The sequence below is a fragment of the Phyllobates terribilis genome, unplaced genomic scaffold (assembly GCF_046119375.1).
Source record: "Phyllobates terribilis strain yellow unplaced genomic scaffold, ASM4611937v1 Scaffold_13__5_contigs__length_258822181, whole genome shotgun sequence".
NCBI classification, from domain to species: Eukaryota; Metazoa; Chordata; class Amphibia; order Anura; family Dendrobatidae; genus Phyllobates; species Phyllobates terribilis.
In genome coordinates, this window is record NW_027362773.1 from 169,862,138 (window position 1) to 169,881,151 (window position 19,014).

General features: G+C 44.2%; 1 protein-coding gene across 2 annotated transcripts in view; it reads left to right on the plus strand.

Moving 5' to 3' along the window:
- Positions 1-19,014, plus strand: part of LOC141174229 (transcription factor Sox-6) — a 185,761-nt gene that overhangs the window by 95,136 nt on the left and 71,611 nt on the right. Inside the window, exon 6 of one of the 2 annotated variants that reach the window (XM_073659052.1) lies at positions 14,301-14,351. The exons of the other annotated variant lie outside the window; for it this stretch is intronic. Coding sequence (XP_073515153.1) covers positions 14,301-14,351 — 51 coding nt within the window. The remainder of the gene's footprint in view (positions 1-14,300; positions 14,352-19,014) is intronic. 2 annotated transcript variants of the gene reach the window in all.

Here is a 19,014-nt window from a genome sequence, read left to right on the forward strand (position 1 = left end):
TATAACGCTCCAGTACTAATATAACCTCCAGACATTACACCATATGTGACTGATATCAGCCTCTTATATCACTCCAGTACTGATATAACTTCCAGACATTACACCATATGTGACTGATATCAGCCTCTTATAACGCTCCAGTACTGATATAACCTCCAGACATTACATCATATGTGACTGATATCAGCTCCTCTTATAACGCTCCAGTGCTGATATAACCTCCAGACATTACACCATATGTGACTGATATCAGCCCCTCTTATAACTCTCCAGTACTGATATAACCTCCAGACATTACACCATATGTGACTGATATCAGCCACTCTTATAACGCTCCAGTACTGATATAACCTCCAGACATTACACCATATGTGACTGATATCAGCCTCTTATAACGATCCAGTAATGATATAACCTCCAGACATTACACCATATGTGACTGATATCAGCCTCTTATAACGCTCCAGTACTGATATAACCTCCAGACATTACACCATATGTGACTGATATCAGCCTCTTATATCACTCCAGTACTGATATAACTTCCAGACATTACACCATATGTGACTGATATCAGCCTCTTATAACGCTCCAGTACTGATATAACCTCCAGACATTACATCATATGTGACTGATATCAGCTCCTCTTATAACGCTCCAGTGCTGATATAACCTCCAGACATTACACCATATGTGACTGATATCAGCCCCTCTTATAACTCTCCAGTACTGATATAACCTCCAGACATTACACCATATGTGACTGATATCAGCCCCTCTTATAACGCTCCAGAACTGATATAACCTCCAGACATTACACCATATGTGACTGATATCAGCCCCTCTTATAACGCTCCAGTACTGATATAACCTCCAGACATTACACCATATGTGACTGATATCAGCCTCTTATAACGCTCCAGTACTGATATAACCTCCAGACATTACATCATATGTGACTGATATCAGCCTCTTATAAAGCTCCAGTACTGATATAACCTCCAGACATTACATCATATGTGACTGATATCAGCTTCTCTTATAACGCTCCAGTACTGATATAACCTCCAGACATTACACCATATGTGACTGATATCAGCCTCTTATAACACTCCAGTACTGATATAACCTCCAGACATTACACCATATGTGACTGATATCAGCCTCTTATAACGCTCCAGTACTGATATAACCTCCAGACATTACACCATATGTGACTGACATCAGCCTCTTATAACGCTCCAGTACTGATATAACCTCCAGACATTACATCATATCTGACTGATATCAGCCCCTCTTATAACGCTCCAGTACTGATATAACCTCCAGACATTACACCATATGTGACTGATATCAGCCTCTTATAACGCTCCAGTACTGATATAACCTCCAGACATTACACCATATGTGACTGATATCAGCCCCTCTTATAACGCTCCAGTACTGATATAACCTCCAGACATTACATCATATGTGACTGATATCAGCCTCTTATAACGCTCCAGTACTGATATAACCTCCAGACATTACACCATATGTGACTGATATCAGCCCCTCTTATAACGCTCCAGTACTAATATAACCTCCAGACATTACACCATATGTGACTGATATCAGCCTCTTATAACGATCCAGTAATGATATAACCTCCAGACATTACACCATATGTGACTGATATCAGCCCCTCTTATAACGCTCCAGTACTGATATAACCTCCAGACATTACATCATATGTGACTGATATCAGCCTCTTATAACGCTCCAGTACTGATATAACCTCCAGACATTACACCATATGTGACTGATATCAGCCCCTCTTATAAAGCTCCAGTACTGATATAACCTCCAGACATTACATCATATGTGACTGATATCAGCCTCTCTTATAACGCTCCAGTACTGATATAACCTCCAGACATTACACCATATGTGACTGATATCAGCCTCTTATAACGCTCCAGTATTGATATAACCTCCAGACATTACACCATATGTGACTGATATCAGCCTCTTATAACGCTCCAGTACTGATATAACCTCCAGACATTACACCATATGTGACTGATATCAGCCTCTTATAACGCTCCAGTACTGATATAACCTCCAGACATTACATCATATGTGACTGATATCAGCCTCTTATAACGCTCCAGTACTGATATAACCTCCAGACATTACACCATGTGACTGATATCAGCCCCTCTTATAAAGCTCCAGTACTGATATAACCTCCAGACATTACATCATATGTGACTGATATCAGCCTCTCTTATAACGCTCCAGTACTGATATAACCTCCAGACATTACACCATATGTGACTGATATCAGCCTCTTATAACGCTCCAGTACTGATATAACCTCCAGACATTACACCATATGTGACTGATATCAGCCTCTTATAACGCTCCAGTACTGATATAACCTCCAGACATTACACCATATGTGACTGATATCAGCCTCTTATAACGCTCCAGTACTGATATAACCTCCAGACATTACATCATATGTGACTGATATCAGCCCCTCTTATAACGCTCCAGTACTGATATAACCTCCAGACATTACACCATATGTGACTGATATCAGCCTCTTATAACGCTCCAGTACTGATATAACCTCCAGACATTACACCATATGTGACTGATATCAGCCCCTCTTATAACGCTCCAGTACTGATATAACCTCCAGACATTACATCATATGTGACTGATATCAGCCCCTCTTATAACGCTCCAGTACGGATATAACCTCCAGACATTACACCATATGTGACTGATATCAGCCCCTCTTATAACGCTCCAGTACTGATATAACCTCCAGACATTACATCATATGACTGATATCAGCCTCTTATAACGCTCCAGTACTGATATAACCTCCAGACACTACATCATATGTGACTGATATCAGCCTCTTATAACGCTCCAGTACTGATATAACCTCCAGACATTACATCATATGTGACTGATATCAGCCTCTTATAACGCTCCAGTACTGATATAACCTCCAGACATTACACCATATGTGACTGATATCAGCCCCTCTTATAACGCTCCAGTACTGATATAACCTCCAGACATTACATCATATGTGACTGATATCAGCCCCTCTTATAACGCTCCAGTACTGATATAACCTGCAGACATTACATCTTATGTGACTGATATCAGCCTCTTATAACGCTCCTGTACTGATATAACCTGCAGACATTACATCATATGTGACTGATATCAGCCTCTTATAACGCTCCAGTACTGATATAACCTCCAGACATTACATCATATGTGACTGATATCAGCCTCTTATAACGCTCCAGTACTGATATAACCTCCAGACATTACACCATATGTGACTGATATCAGCCCCTCTTATATCGCTCCAGTACTGATATAACCTCTAGACATTGCATCATATGTGACTGATATCAGCCCCTCTTATAACGCTCCAGTACTGATACAGCCTCCAGACATTACACCATATGTGACTGATATCAGCCTCTTATAACGCTCCAGTACTGATATAACCTCCAGACATTACACCATATGTGACTGATATCAGCCCCTCTTATAACGCTCCAGACATTGCACCATATGTGACTGATATCAACCCCTCTTATAACGCTCCAGTACTGATATAACCTCCAGACATTACATCATATGTGACTGATATCAGCCCCTCTTATAACGCTCCAGTACGGATATAACCTCCAGACATTACACCATATGTGACGGATATCAGCCCCTCTTATAACGCTCCAGTACTGATATAACCTCCAGACATTACACCATATGTGACTGATATCAGCGTCTTATAACTCTCCAGTACTGATATAACCTCCAGACATTACACAATATGTGACTGATATCAGCCTCTTATAACGCTCCAGTACTGATATCACCTCCAAACATTACACCATATGTGACTGATATCAGCGTCTTATAACTCTCCAGTACTGATATAACCTCCAGACATTACACAATATGTGACTGATATCAGCCCCTTATAACGCTCCAGTACGGATATAACCTCCAGACATTACACCATATGTGACGGATATCAGCCCCTCTTATAACGCTCCAGTACTGATATAACCTCCAGACATTATATCATATGACTGATATCAGCCTCTTATATCGCTCCAGTACTGATATAACCTCCAGACTTTACACCATATGTGACTGATATCAGCCTCTTATAACGTTCCAGTACTGATATAACCTCCAGACATTACATCATATGACTGATATTAGCCTCTTATAACGCTCCAGTACTGATATCACCTCCAGACATTACACCATATGTGACTGATATCAGCCCCTCTTATAACGCTCCAGTACTGATATAACCTCCAAACATTACACCATATGTGACTGATATCAGCGTCTTATAACTCTCCAGTACTGATATAACCTCCAGACATTACACAATATGTGACTGATATCAGCCCCTTATAACGCTCCAGTACTGATATAACCCACAGACATTACACCATATGTGACTGATATCAGCCCCTCTTATAACGCTCCAGTACTGATATAACCTCCAGACATTACATCATATGTGACTGATATCAGCCCCTCTTATAACGCTCCAGTACTGATATAACCTCCAGACATTACACCATATGTGACTGATATCAGCCTCTTATAACGCTCCAGTACTGATATAACCTCCAGACATTACATCATATGTGACTGATATCAGCCTCTTATAACGCTCCAGTACTGATATAACCTCCAGACATTACACCATGTGACTGATATCAGCCCCTCTTATAAAGCTCCAGTACTGATATAACCTCCAGACATTACATCATATGTGACTGATATCAGCCTCTCTTATAACGCTCCAGTACTGATATAACCTCCAGACATTACACCATATGTGACTGATATCAGCCTCTTATAACGCTCCAGTACTGATATAACCTCCAGACATTACACCATATGTGACTGATATCAGCCTCTTATAACGCTCCAGTACTGATATAACCTCCAGACATTACACCATATGTGACTGATATCAGCCTCTTATAACGCTCCAGTACTGATATAACCTCCAGACATTACATCATATGTGACTGATATCAGCCCCTCTTATAACGCTCCAGTACTGATATAACCTCCAGACATTACACCATATGTGACTGATATCAGCCTCTTATAACGCTCCAGTACTGATATAACCTCCAGACATTACACCATATGTGACTGATATCAGCCCCTCTTATAACGCTCCAGTACTGATATAACCTCCAGACATTACATCATATGTGACTGATATCAGCCCCTCTTATAACGCTCCAGTACGGATATAACCTCCAGACATTACACCATATGTGACTGATATCAGACCCTCTTATAACGCTCCAGTACTGATATAACCTCCAGACATTACATCATATGACTGATATCAGCCTCTTATAACGCTCCAGTACTGATATAACCTCCAGACATTACATCATATGTGACTGATATCAGCCCCTCTTATAACGCTCCAGTACTGATATAACCTGCAGACATTACATCTTATGTGACTGATATCAGCCTCTTATAACGCTCCTGTACTGATATAACCTGCAGACATTACATCATATGTGACTGATATCAGCCTCTTATAACGCTCCAGTACTGATATAACCTCCAGACATTACATCATATGTGACTGATATCAGCCTCTTATAACGCTCCAGTACTGATATAACCTCCAGACATTACACCATATGTGACTGATATCAGCCCCTCTTATATCGCTCCAGTACTGATATAACCTCTAGACATTGCATCATATGTGACTGATATCAGCCCCTCTTATAACGCTCCAGTACTGATACAGCCTCCAGACATTACACCATATGTGACTGATATCAGCCTCTTATAACGCTCCAGTACTGATATAACCTCCAGACATTACACCATATGTGACTGATATCAGCCCCTCTTATAACGCTCCAGACATTGCACCATATGTGACTGATATCAACCCCTCTTATAACGCTCCAGTACTGATATAACCTCCAGACATTACATCATATGTGACTGATATCAGCCCCTCTTATAACGCTCCAGTACGGATATAACCTCCAGACATTACACCATATGTGACGGATATCAGCCCCTCTTATAACGCTCCAGTACTGATATAACCTCCAGACATTACACCATATGTGACTGATATCAGCGTCTTATAACTCTCCAGTACTGATATAACCTCCAGACATTACACAATATGTGACTGATATCAGCCTCTTATAACGCTCCAGTACTGATATCACCTCCAAACATTACACCATATGTGACTGATATCAGCGTCTTATAACTCTCCAGTACTGATATAACCTCCAGACATTACACAATATGTGACTGATATCAGCCCCTTATAACGCTCCAGTACGGATATAACCTCCAGACATTACACCATATGTGACGGATATCAGCCCCTCTTATAACGCTCCAGTACTGATATAACCTCCAGACATTATATCATATGACTGATATCAGCCTCTTATATCGCTCCAGTACTGATATAACCTCCAGACTTTACACCATATGTGACTGATATCAGCCTCTTATAACGTTCCAGTACTGATATAACCTCCAGACATTACATCATATGACTGATATTAGCCTCTTATAACGCTCCAGTACTGATATCACCTCCAGACATTACACCATATGTGACTGATATCAGCCCCTCTTATAACGCTCCAGTACTGATATAACCTCCAAACATTACACCATATGTGACTGATATCAGCGTCTTATAACTCTCCAGTACTGATATAACCTCCAGACATTACACAATATGTGACTGATATCAGCCCCTTATAACGCTCCAGTACTGATATAACCCACAGACATTACACCATATGTGACTGATATCAGCCCCTCTTATAACGCTCCAGTACTGATATAACCTCCAGACATTACATCATATGTGACTGATATCAGCCCCTCTTATAACGCTCCAGTACTGATATAACCTCCAGACATTACACCATATGTGACTGATATCAGCCTCTTATAACGCTCCAGTACTGATATAACCTCCAGACATTACATCATATGTGACTGATATCAGCCTCTTATAACGCTCCAGTACTGATATAACCTCCAGACATTACACCATGTGACTGATATCAGCCCCTCTTATAAAGCTCCAGTACTGATATAACCTCCAGACATTACATCATATGTGACTGATATCAGCCTCTCTTATAACGCTCCAGTACTGATATAACCTCCAGACATTACACCATATGTGACTGATATCAGCCTCTTATAACGCTCCAGTACTGATATAACCTCCAGACATTACACCATATGTGACTGATATCAGCCTCTTATAACGCTCCAGTACTGATATAACCTCCAGACATTACACCATATGTGACTGATATCAGCCTCTTATAACGCTCCAGTACTGATATAACCTCCAGACATTACATCATATGTGACTGATATCAGCCCCTCTTATAACGCTCCAGTACTGATATAACCTCCAGACATTACACCATATGTGACTGATATCAGCCTCTTATAACGCTCCAGTACTGATATAACCTCCAGACATTACACCATATGTGACTGATATCAGCCCCTCTTATAACGCTCCAGTACTGATATAACCTCCAGACATTACATCATATGTGACTGATATCAGCCCCTCTTATAACGCTCCAGTACGGATATAACCTCCAGACATTACACCATATGTGACTGATATCAGACCCTCTTATAACGCTCCAGTACTGATATAACCTCCAGACATTACATCATATGACTGATATCAGCCTCTTATAACGCTCCAGTACTGATATAACCTCCAGACATTACATCATATGTGACTGATATCAGCCCCTCTTATAACGCTCCAGTACTGATATAACCTGCAGACATTACATCTTATGTGACTGATATCAGCCTCTTATAACGCTCCTGTACTGATATAACCTGCAGACATTACATCATATGTGACTGATATCAGCCTCTTATAACGCTCCAGTACTGATATAACCTCCAGACATTACATCATATGTGACTGATATCAGCCTCTTATAACGCTCCAGTACTGATATAACCTCCAGACATTACACCATATGTGACTGATATCAGCCCCTCTTATATCGCTCCAGTACTGATATAACCTCTAGACATTGCATCATATGTGACTGATATCAGCCCCTCTTATAACGCTCCAGTACTGATACAGCCTCCAGACATTACACCATATGTGACTGATATCAGCCTCTTATAACGCTCCAGTACTGATATAACCTCCAGACATTACACCATATGTGACTGATATCAGCCCCTCTTATAACGCTCCAGACATTGCACCATATGTGACTGATATCAACCCCTCTTATAACGCTCCAGTACTGATATAACCTCCAGACATTACATCATATGTGACTGATATCAGCCCCTCTTATAACGCTCCAGTACGGATATAACCTCCAGACATTACACCATATGTGACGGATATCAGCCCCTCTTATAACGCTCCAGTACTGATATAACCTCCAGACATTACACCATATGTGACTGATATCAGCGTCTTATAACTCTCCAGTACTGATATAACCTCCAGACATTACACAATATGTGACTGATATCAGCCTCTTATAACGCTCCAGTACTGATATCACCTCCAAACATTACACCATATGTGACTGATATCAGCGTCTTATAACTCTCCAGTACTGATATAACCTCCAGACATTACACAATATGTGACTGATATCAGCCCCTTATAACGCTCCAGTACGGATATAACCTCCAGACATTACACCATATGTGACGGATATCAGCCCCTCTTATAACGCTCCAGTACTGATATAACCTCCAGACATTATATCATATGACTGATATCAGCCTCTTATATCGCTCCAGTACTGATATAACCTCCAGACTTTACACCATATGTGACTGATATCAGCCTCTTATAACGTTCCAGTACTGATATAACCTCCAGACATTACATCATATGACTGATATTAGCCTCTTATAACGCTCCAGTACTGATATCACCTCCAGACATTACACCATATGTGACTGATATCAGCCCCTCTTATAACGCTCCAGTACTGATATAACCTCCAAACATTACACCATATGTGACTGATATCAGCGTCTTATAACTCTCCAGTACTGATATAACCTCCAGACATTACACAATATGTGACTGATATCAGCCCCTTATAACGCTCCAGTACTGATATAACCCACAGACATTACACCATATGTGACTGATATCAGCCCCTCTTATAACGCTCCAGTACTGATATAACCTCCAGACATTACACCATATGTGACTGATATCAGCCCCTCTTATAACGCTCCAGTGCTGATATAACCTCCAGACATTACACCATATGTGACTGATATCAGCCCCTCTTATAACGCTCCAGTACTGATATAACCCACAGACATTACACCATATGTGACTGATATCAGCCCCTCTTATAACGCTCCAGTACTGATATAACCTCCAGACATTACACCATATGTGACTGATATCAGCCTCTTATAACGTTCCAGTACTGATATAACCTCCAGACATGACACCATATGTGACTGATATCAGCCCCTCTTATAACGCTCCAGTACTGATATAACCTGCAGACATTACATCATATGTGACTGATATCAGACTCTTATAACGCTCCAGTACTGTTATAACCTCCATGCATTACACCATATGTGACTGATATCAGCCCCTTATAATGCTCCAGTACTGATATAACCTCCAGACATTACATCATATGTGACTGATATCAGCCCCTCTTATAACGCTCCAGTACTGATATAACCTCCAGACATTACACCATATGTGACTGATATCAGCCTCTTATAACGCTCCAGTACTGATATAATCTCCAGACATTACACCATATGTGACTGATATCAGCCTCTTATAACGCTCCAGTACTGATATAACCTCCAGACATTACACCATATGTGACTGATATCAGCCCCTCTTATAACGCTCCAGTACTGATATAACCTCCAGACATTACACCGTATGTGACTGATATCAGCCTCTTATAACGCTCCAGTACTGATATAACCTCCAGACATTACACCATGTGACTGATATCAGCCTCTTATAACGCTCCAGTACTGATATAACCTCCAGACATTACACCATATGGGACTGATATCAGCCGCTGTTATAACGCTCCAGTACTGATATAACCTCCAGACATTACACCATATGTGACTGATATCAGCCTCTTATAACGCTCCAATACTGATATAACCTCCAGACATTACATCATATGTGACTGATATCAGCCTCCTCTTATAACGCTCCAGTACTGATATAACCTCCAGACATTACACCATATGTGACTGATATCAGCCTCCTCTTATAACGCTCCAGTACTGATATAACCTCCAGACATTACACCATATGTGACTGATATCAGCCTCTTATAACGCTCCAATACTGATATAACCTCCAGACATTACACCATATGTGACTGATATCAGCCTCTTATAACGCTCCAGTACTGATATAACCTCCAGACATTACACCATATGTGACTGATATCAGCCTCTTATAACACTCCAGTACTGATATAACCTCCAGACATTACACCATATGTGACTGATATCAGCTCCTCTTATAATAATCCAGTACTGATATAACCTCCAGACATTACACCATATGTGACTGATATCAGCCCCTCTTATAACACTCCAGTACTGATATAACCTCCAGACATTACATCATATGTGACTGATATCAGCCCCTCTTATAACGCTCCAGTACTGATATAACCTCCAGACATTACACCATATGTGACTGATATCAGCCCCTTATATCACTCCAGTACTGATATAATCTCCAGACATTACACCATATGTGACTGATATCAGCCTCTTATAACGCTCCAGTACTGATATAACCTCCAGACATTACACCATATGTGACTGATATCAGCTCCTCTTATAACGCTCCAGTACTGATATAACCTCCAGACATTACACCATATGTGACTGATATCAGCCCCTTATAACGCTCCAGTACTGATATAACCTCCAGACATTACATCATATGTGACTGATATCAGCCCCTCTTATAACGCTCCAGTACTGATATAACCTCCAGACATTACACCATATGTGACTGATATCAGCCCCTCTTATAACGCTCCAGTACTGATATAACCTCCAGACATTACACCATATGTGACTGATATCAGCCCCTCTCATAACGCTCCAGTACTGATATAACCTCCAGACATTACACCATATGTGACTGATATCAGCTCCTCTTATAACGCTCCAGTACTGATATAACCTCCAGACATTACAGCAAATGTGACTGATATCAGCCTCTTATAAAGCTCCAGTACTGATATAACCTCCAGACATTACACCATATGTGACTGATATCAGCCCCTCTTATAACACTCCAGTACTGATATAACCTCCAGACATTACATCATATGTGATTGATATCAGTCCCTCTTATAACGCTCCAGTACTGATATAACCTCCAGACATTACACCATATGTGACTGATATCAGCCCCTTATAACACTCCAGTACTGATATAATCTCCAGACATTACACCATATGTGACTGATATCAGCTTCTTATAACGCTCCAGTACTGACATAACCTCCAGACATTATACCATATGTGACTGATATCAGCCCCTCTTATAACGCTCCAGTACTGATATAACCTCCAGACATTACACCATATGTGACTGATATCAGCCCCTCTTATAACGCTCCAGCACTGATATAAGCTCCAGACATTACACCATATGTGACTGATATCAGCCCCTCTTATAACGCTCCAGTACTGATATAACCTCCAGACATTACACCATATGTGACTGATATCAGCCTCTTATAACGCTCCAGTACTGATATAACCTCCAGACATTACACCATGTGACTGATATCAGCCTCTTATAACTCTCCAGTACTGATATAACCTCCAGACATTACACCATATGTGACTGATATCAGCCTCTTATAACGCTCCAGTACTGATATAACCTCGAGACATTACACCATATGTGACTGATATCAGCCCCTCTTATAACGCTCCAGTACTGATATAACCTCCAGACATTACATCATATGTGACTGATATCAGCCCCTCTTATAACGCTCCAGTACTGATATAACCTCCAGACATTACATCATATGTGACTGATATCAGCCTCTTATAACGCTCCAGTACTGATATAACCTCCAGACATTACACCATATGTGACTGATATCAGCCTCTTATAACGCTCCAGTACTGATATAACCTCCAGACATTACATCATATGTGACTGATATCAGCCTCTTATAACGCTCCAGTACTGATATAACCTCCAGACATTACACCATATGTGACTGATATCAGCCTCTTATAACGCTCCAGTACTGATATAACCTCCAGACATTACACCATATGTGACTGATATCAGCCTCTTATAACGCTCCAGTACTGATATAACCTCCAGACATTACACCATATGTGACTGATATCAGCCTCTTATAACGCTCCAGTACTGATATAACCTCCAGACATTACACCATATGTGACTGATATCAGCCCCTCTTATAACCCTCCAGTACTGATATAACCTCCAGACATTACACCATATGTGACTGATATCAGCCCCTCTTATAACGCTCCAGTACTGATATAACCTCCAGACATTACACCATATGTGACTGATATCAGCCTCTTATAACGCTCCAGTACTGATATAACCTCCAGACATTACACCATATGTGACTGATATCAGCCTCTTATAACGCTCCAGTACTGATATAACCTCCGGACATTACACCATATGTGACTGATATCAGCCTCTTATAACGCTCCAGTACTGATATAACCTCCAGACATTACACCATATGTGACTGATATCAGCCTCTTATAACGCTCCAGTACTGATATAACCTCCAGACATTACACCATATGTGACTGATATCAGCCTCTTATAACGCTCCAGTACTGATATAACCTCCAGACATTACACCATATGTGACTGATATCAGCCTCTTATAACGCTCCAGTACTGATATAACCTCCAGACATTACACCATATGTGACTGATATCAGCCCCTCTTATAACCCTCCAGTACTGATATAACCTCCAGACATTACACCATATGTGACTGATATCAGCCCCTCTTATAACGCTCCAGTACTGATATAACCTCCAGACATTACACCATATGTGACTGATATCAGCCTCTTATAACGCTCCAGTACTGATATAACCTCCAGACATTACACCATATGTGACTGATATCAGCCTCTTATAACGCTCCAGTACTGATATAACCTCCAGACATTACACCATATGTGACTGATATCAGCCTCTTATAACGCTCCAGTACTGATATAACCTCCAGACATTACACCATATGTGACTGATATCAGCCTCTCTTATAACGCTCCAGTACTGATATAACCTCCAGACATTACACCATATGTGACTGATATCAGCCTCTCTTATAATGCTCCAGTACTGATATAACCTCCAGACATTACACCATATGTGACTGATATCAGCCTCTTATAACGCTCCAGTACTGATATAACCTCCAGACATTACACCATATGTGACTGATATCAGCCTCTTATAACGCTCCAGTACTGATATAACCTCCAGACATTACACCATATGTGACTGATATCAGCCCCTCTTATAAAGCTCCAGTACTGATATAACCTCCAGACATTACACCATATGTGACTGATATCAGCCTCTTATAACGCTCCAGTACTGATATAACCTCCAGACATTACACCATATGTGACTGATATCAGCCTCTTATAAAGCTCCAGTACTGATATAACCTCCAGACATTACACCATATGTGACTGATATCAGCCTCTCTTATAATGCTCCAGTACTGATATAACCTCCAGACATTACACCATATGTGACTGATATCAGCCTCTTATAACGCTGCAGTACTGATATAACCTCCAGACATTACACCATATGTGACTGATATCAGCCCCTTATAACGCTCCAGTAGTGTAATACGGCTTCCGCACAGTTATAACGTCTGCGCTGTGAGGTTCTCTAGTCCTGAATCCCGGTGTCTGGCATTGAGTGCTGCATCCTCTTCCCGCTTTCAGTGTGTACTGAGAGTCATCATATACACTGAGCACGGAATTCCTGTCATGTGACCTCCGGTAATAAGAACAGAGCAGGTGACATGACGGGAAGTCTATGCATCTCCCCCCAGCAGTGTGAATAGTGTGCATCTATGTGCTGTCTCCCCTCTAAGCCCCTTCCACCGTTTGCTATATTTCAGATGCTGCTAGATGCCATCTCAGGAAGGATTTGCATTAGAAGTGCACACACAGTGAGTCACTATCATCTCTATGGTACATGTCTTCTGAATGTGGTGCTGGATATCATCCCTGTAGCTGTCACTGTAGCACCGCTGTCTGAGCTGCCATATTGCATTGGTGGGCAGAAGAAAGATGGCTGCCAGCCCACCCCACATTACACCTGTGATATTCAATGTAGACGCCAAACTCCTAGTCCAAGGCGGAGCACGCGCCTAATCCCACCGCCTGTCCATCTGCCGCCATTCATTGCACTGTCTGGCGTTTTATTGATTCTTGCAGTATTGGTTTTAGGTTTTCTTAGTATAATAAGTGATTAATAACTGTGATCCAGGTACTAGGCTGTGAATGTGGAGATGTGATGGGCGCAGGTGCTAGTTATCAGCTATTCGTGGCTCTAGGTACGATGTCCGTGCAGCCTCCAGTTATGTGACTGATCAACGCTCAAGCCCACACTATATGGACGATAGTTCTGGGATACACAGGTTTTCATCTTTAATTCAGTCTGGTCCCCACGCGCCGTCTGTGACAGAGCGGCCGGTGGTGCAGAGCTCCCTGATATCAGCGCGGTCCGGTAATAGGAGACACCGGGGGAACAAGTCCGTCCATGACAATTCACCTCCTGGATCTTCCCCCATCACCTGTGAGTGATATTATTGAGAAGTGGAAGGAACCACAGCAACTCAGAGACCCCGTAACGTTACAGAGCGGGGGGCCGTGTGCTGAGGAGCAGAGGGCAGAAAAGTCCCCACCGCTCTGCTGACTCCATACCTGCAGAGTCCAGACCTCCTCCGGTATAAACACAGCGCCCCCACCAGGAGCTACATGGCCGAGCAGCTGCCTGCAGCCGTACATCACCAAGCACAATGCCGAGCGTCGGATGGAGTGGTGTAAAGCCGCCACCACTGGACTCTGGAGGAGACGTGTTCTGTGCAGTGACGGATCGCACGTCTCTATCTGCGTCTGATGGAGTCTGGTGATTCCAGGAGGACGTTACCCCCCGACTGCATTGTGCCCCCTGTACAGATGGTGGAGGGGGATCATGCTATGGGCTGTTGTCAGGGGGCGGCCGCGGACCCTCAGCTCCAGTGATGGGAAATCTTCATCTTCAGCTCAAGACATTGTGGACAATTGTAGCTTCAGCTTTGTGGGAACAGTTTGGGGAAAACTCTTATGTGTCCCCCATGACTGTGTCCAGTGCGCAAGATCCATACAGACATGGGGGAGAACATGAGCGGCCGCACAGAGCCGGACCATCTAACACCACAGAGATTGTGAGCCCGGCCCCCCCCCAATATCAGGGTTTGACCCCACTAATGCTCTTCTGGATGAAGGGGTAAAAATCCCCACAGATACCTCCAAAATTTTGTAGAAATCCTTCCCAGAAGAGGAAGAGCCGTTATATCTTCAGAGGAGCTGCTCCATATTAATATGTATGGAGGACAGAGAAGCCCCCTGAGCTGGATGTGGGGGCACCACACTGAGACCCTGCTGCTTTCCATCATATGAATCCCACCTTACAGATGAGCTGATGTTTCCAGGTTATAGTATAGTAGTAGGATTATTTGGAGGGGTCCTAGTAACCGGTCAGTCAGCAGAGATCTCTGTGCACTCACCATAGACAATGGGGCATTTGTTCCTGACTGCTCTCATTTTCTGTTATTTATAACCTGCAGTGTAAAGTAAGGTGGCGTCCGTCAGCATATAGGAGGATATGTTTGTTTCACCAGAGTCGGTCGTATCTTGGTGACTCTTCTATTTCTGTTCACTGACTGATAAAGTAGTGGTTACTGGGCAGGATATGATCCAGATGTGGGGGACGGTATCGCGGCTGCTGATTTTGGGGTTTGATGGTAAATCTCAGCCTATTACACAAAATCCCTAAATGGCTGCACATGAATCATGTCCATAGCGTCACTGCCACACGTCATGGAACGGCTGTAATTAGTGTTCACCGATACCTTCCGATATCGGGAAATATCGGATCGGATTGGATCAGACCGATACCCAAAAAGTATCGGATATCGCCGATTCCGATACCCAATGCAAGTCAATGGGACACAAATATCGGAATGAAAATAAACCCTTTCTTTCCTTGTAGGTTAATTCTACATGAAGGAAAACAACTAAGAATAATGTAGAATGACATGAAAAGCCGGCAATTCATCAGCGGCATTCACCGGTACCCGACAATTTATAACAGAAAGAATAGAACATCACACATAGATTAGATACATAGAAACATGTCAGTCACATATATAAGAAGTACAGTGACAGTGTTGATTACTGTACTTGTCATTTAGTGTTAAAATAAAGGATTTATTAAATAAAAAATTGGCGTGGGGTTCCCCGTAATTTTAGTCTCTAGCGGAGGTTAAGCAGACGGCTGGGGTAGATGTTTGAAGCCTGGGAGGGGGTAATACCCACGGAGCTTCCCAGGCTACTAATATCAGCCCCCAGCTGAATGCCTAGCCTTTACTAGCTATTAAAATGGGGGACCGCCCCCAAAAAATGACGTGGGGTCCCCCCTATTTTAATAGCTAGCAAAGGCTAGGCAGACAGCTGGGGGCTGATATTAATAGCCCAGGAAGGGTGCCATGAATATTGGCCCCCTCCCAGGCTACAAACACCAGCCGTCAGCCGCCCCAGAAATGGCGCATCCATAGGACGCACCAATTCTGGCACTTAGCCTCGCTCTTCCCACTGCCCTGTAGCGGTGGCAGTGGGGTAATAGGGCTGGGGTTGATGTCAGCTTATAATGCCAGCTGACATCAGGCCCAGGTTAGTAATGGAGAGGCGTCTATAAGACACCCCCATTACTAACCCCATAGTCAAAGTTAAAAAAAAAACACAAACACCCAGAATAAAGTCCTTTAATCGAAATAAAGACACAATTCTTTATTGTTCTAAATTAAACCATACTTACCATCACGCCCATTCCAGCTGAAGCCAACGATCTCCTGCAATAAAAGTAAAATAATAAAGCAACATCATCCTTACCTTTCCATGGTTCCCAGGACGGCTTCAGCTCTGCTACATTCACATGACAGGCTGGATCGCAGCCGAAAGCTGCCATCCAGCCTGTCATGCCGCAGACACTGAGAAGTACAGGCACAGCGGTCGGAGAATCACAGACCGGAGGCAGGCAGAGGGGCCGGGGAATCGCAGACCGGAGGCAGGCAGAGGGGTCGGAGAATCACAGACCAAAGGCGGGCAGAGGGGCCGGGGAATCACAGACCGGAGGCAGGCAGAGGAGCCTCGGAATCACAGACCGGAGGCAGGCAGAGGGGCCGGGGAATCACAGCCCGGAGGCAGGCAGAGGGGCCGTGCAATCACAGACCGGAGGCATGCGCAGGGGTTGGAGAATCACAGACCGGAGGCATGCGCAGGGGTTGGAGAATCACAGACCGAAGGCATACGCAGGGGCCGGAGAATCACAGACCGAGGCAGGCGCAGGGGCCGGAGAATCACAGACCAGAGGCAGGCAGAGTTGTCGGGGAATCAGAGACCAGAGGCAGGCAGAAGGGCCGGGGAATCACAGACCAGAGGCAGACGCAGGGGCCGGAGAATCACAGACCAGGGGTAGGCAGAGGGGTCGGGGAATCACAGACCGGAGGCATGCGCAGAGGTCGGAGAATCACAGACCGGAGACAGGCGCAGGGGTCGGAGAATCGCAGACCGGAGGCAGGCGCAGGGGTCGGAGAATCACAGACCAGAGGCATGCGCAGGGGTCGGAGAATCACAGACCGGAGGCAGGCAGAGGGGTCGGAGAATCACAGATCAAAGGCAGGCAGAGGGGCCGGGGAATCACAGACCGGAGGCAGGCAGAGGGGCCGGGGAATCGCAGACCGGAGGCAGGCAGATGGGTCGGAGAATCACAGACCAAAGGCGGGCAGAGGGGCCGGGGAATCACAGACCGGAGGCAGGCAGAGGAGCCTCGGAATCACAGACCGGAGGCAGGCAGAGGGGCCGGGGAATCACAGACCGGAGGCAGGCAGAGGGGCCGTGCAATCACAGACCGGAGGCATGCGCAGGGGTTGGAGAATCACAGACCGGAGGCATGCGCAGGGGTTGGAGAATCACAGACCGAAGGCATACGCAGGGGCCGGAGAATCACAGACCGAGGCAGGCGCAGGGGCCGGAGAATCACAGACCAGAGGCAGGCAGAGTTGTCGGGGAATCAGAGACCAGAGACAGGCAGAAGGGCCGGGGAATCACAGACCAGAGGCAGACGCAGGGGCCGGAGAATCACAGACCAGGGGTAGGCAGAGGGGTCGGGGAATCACAGACCGGAGGCATGCACAGAGGTCGGAGAATCACAGACCGGAGGCAGGCGCAGGGGTCGGAGAATCGCAGACCGGAGGCAGGCGCAGGGGTCGGAGAATCACAGACCGGAGGCATGCGCAGGGGTCGGAGAATCACAGACCGGAGGCAGGCGCAGGGGCCGGAGAATCACAGACCAGAGGCAGGCAGAGGGGCCTGGGAATCACAGACTGGAGGCAGGCAGAGGGGCCGGGGAATCACAGACCGGAGGCAGGCAGAGGGGTCGGAGAATCACAGACCAAAGGCAGGCAGAGGGGCCGGGGAATCATAGACCGGAGGCAGGCATAGGGGCCAGGGAATCGCAAACCGGAGGCAGGCAGAGGGGTCGGAGAATCACAGACCAAAGGCGGGCAG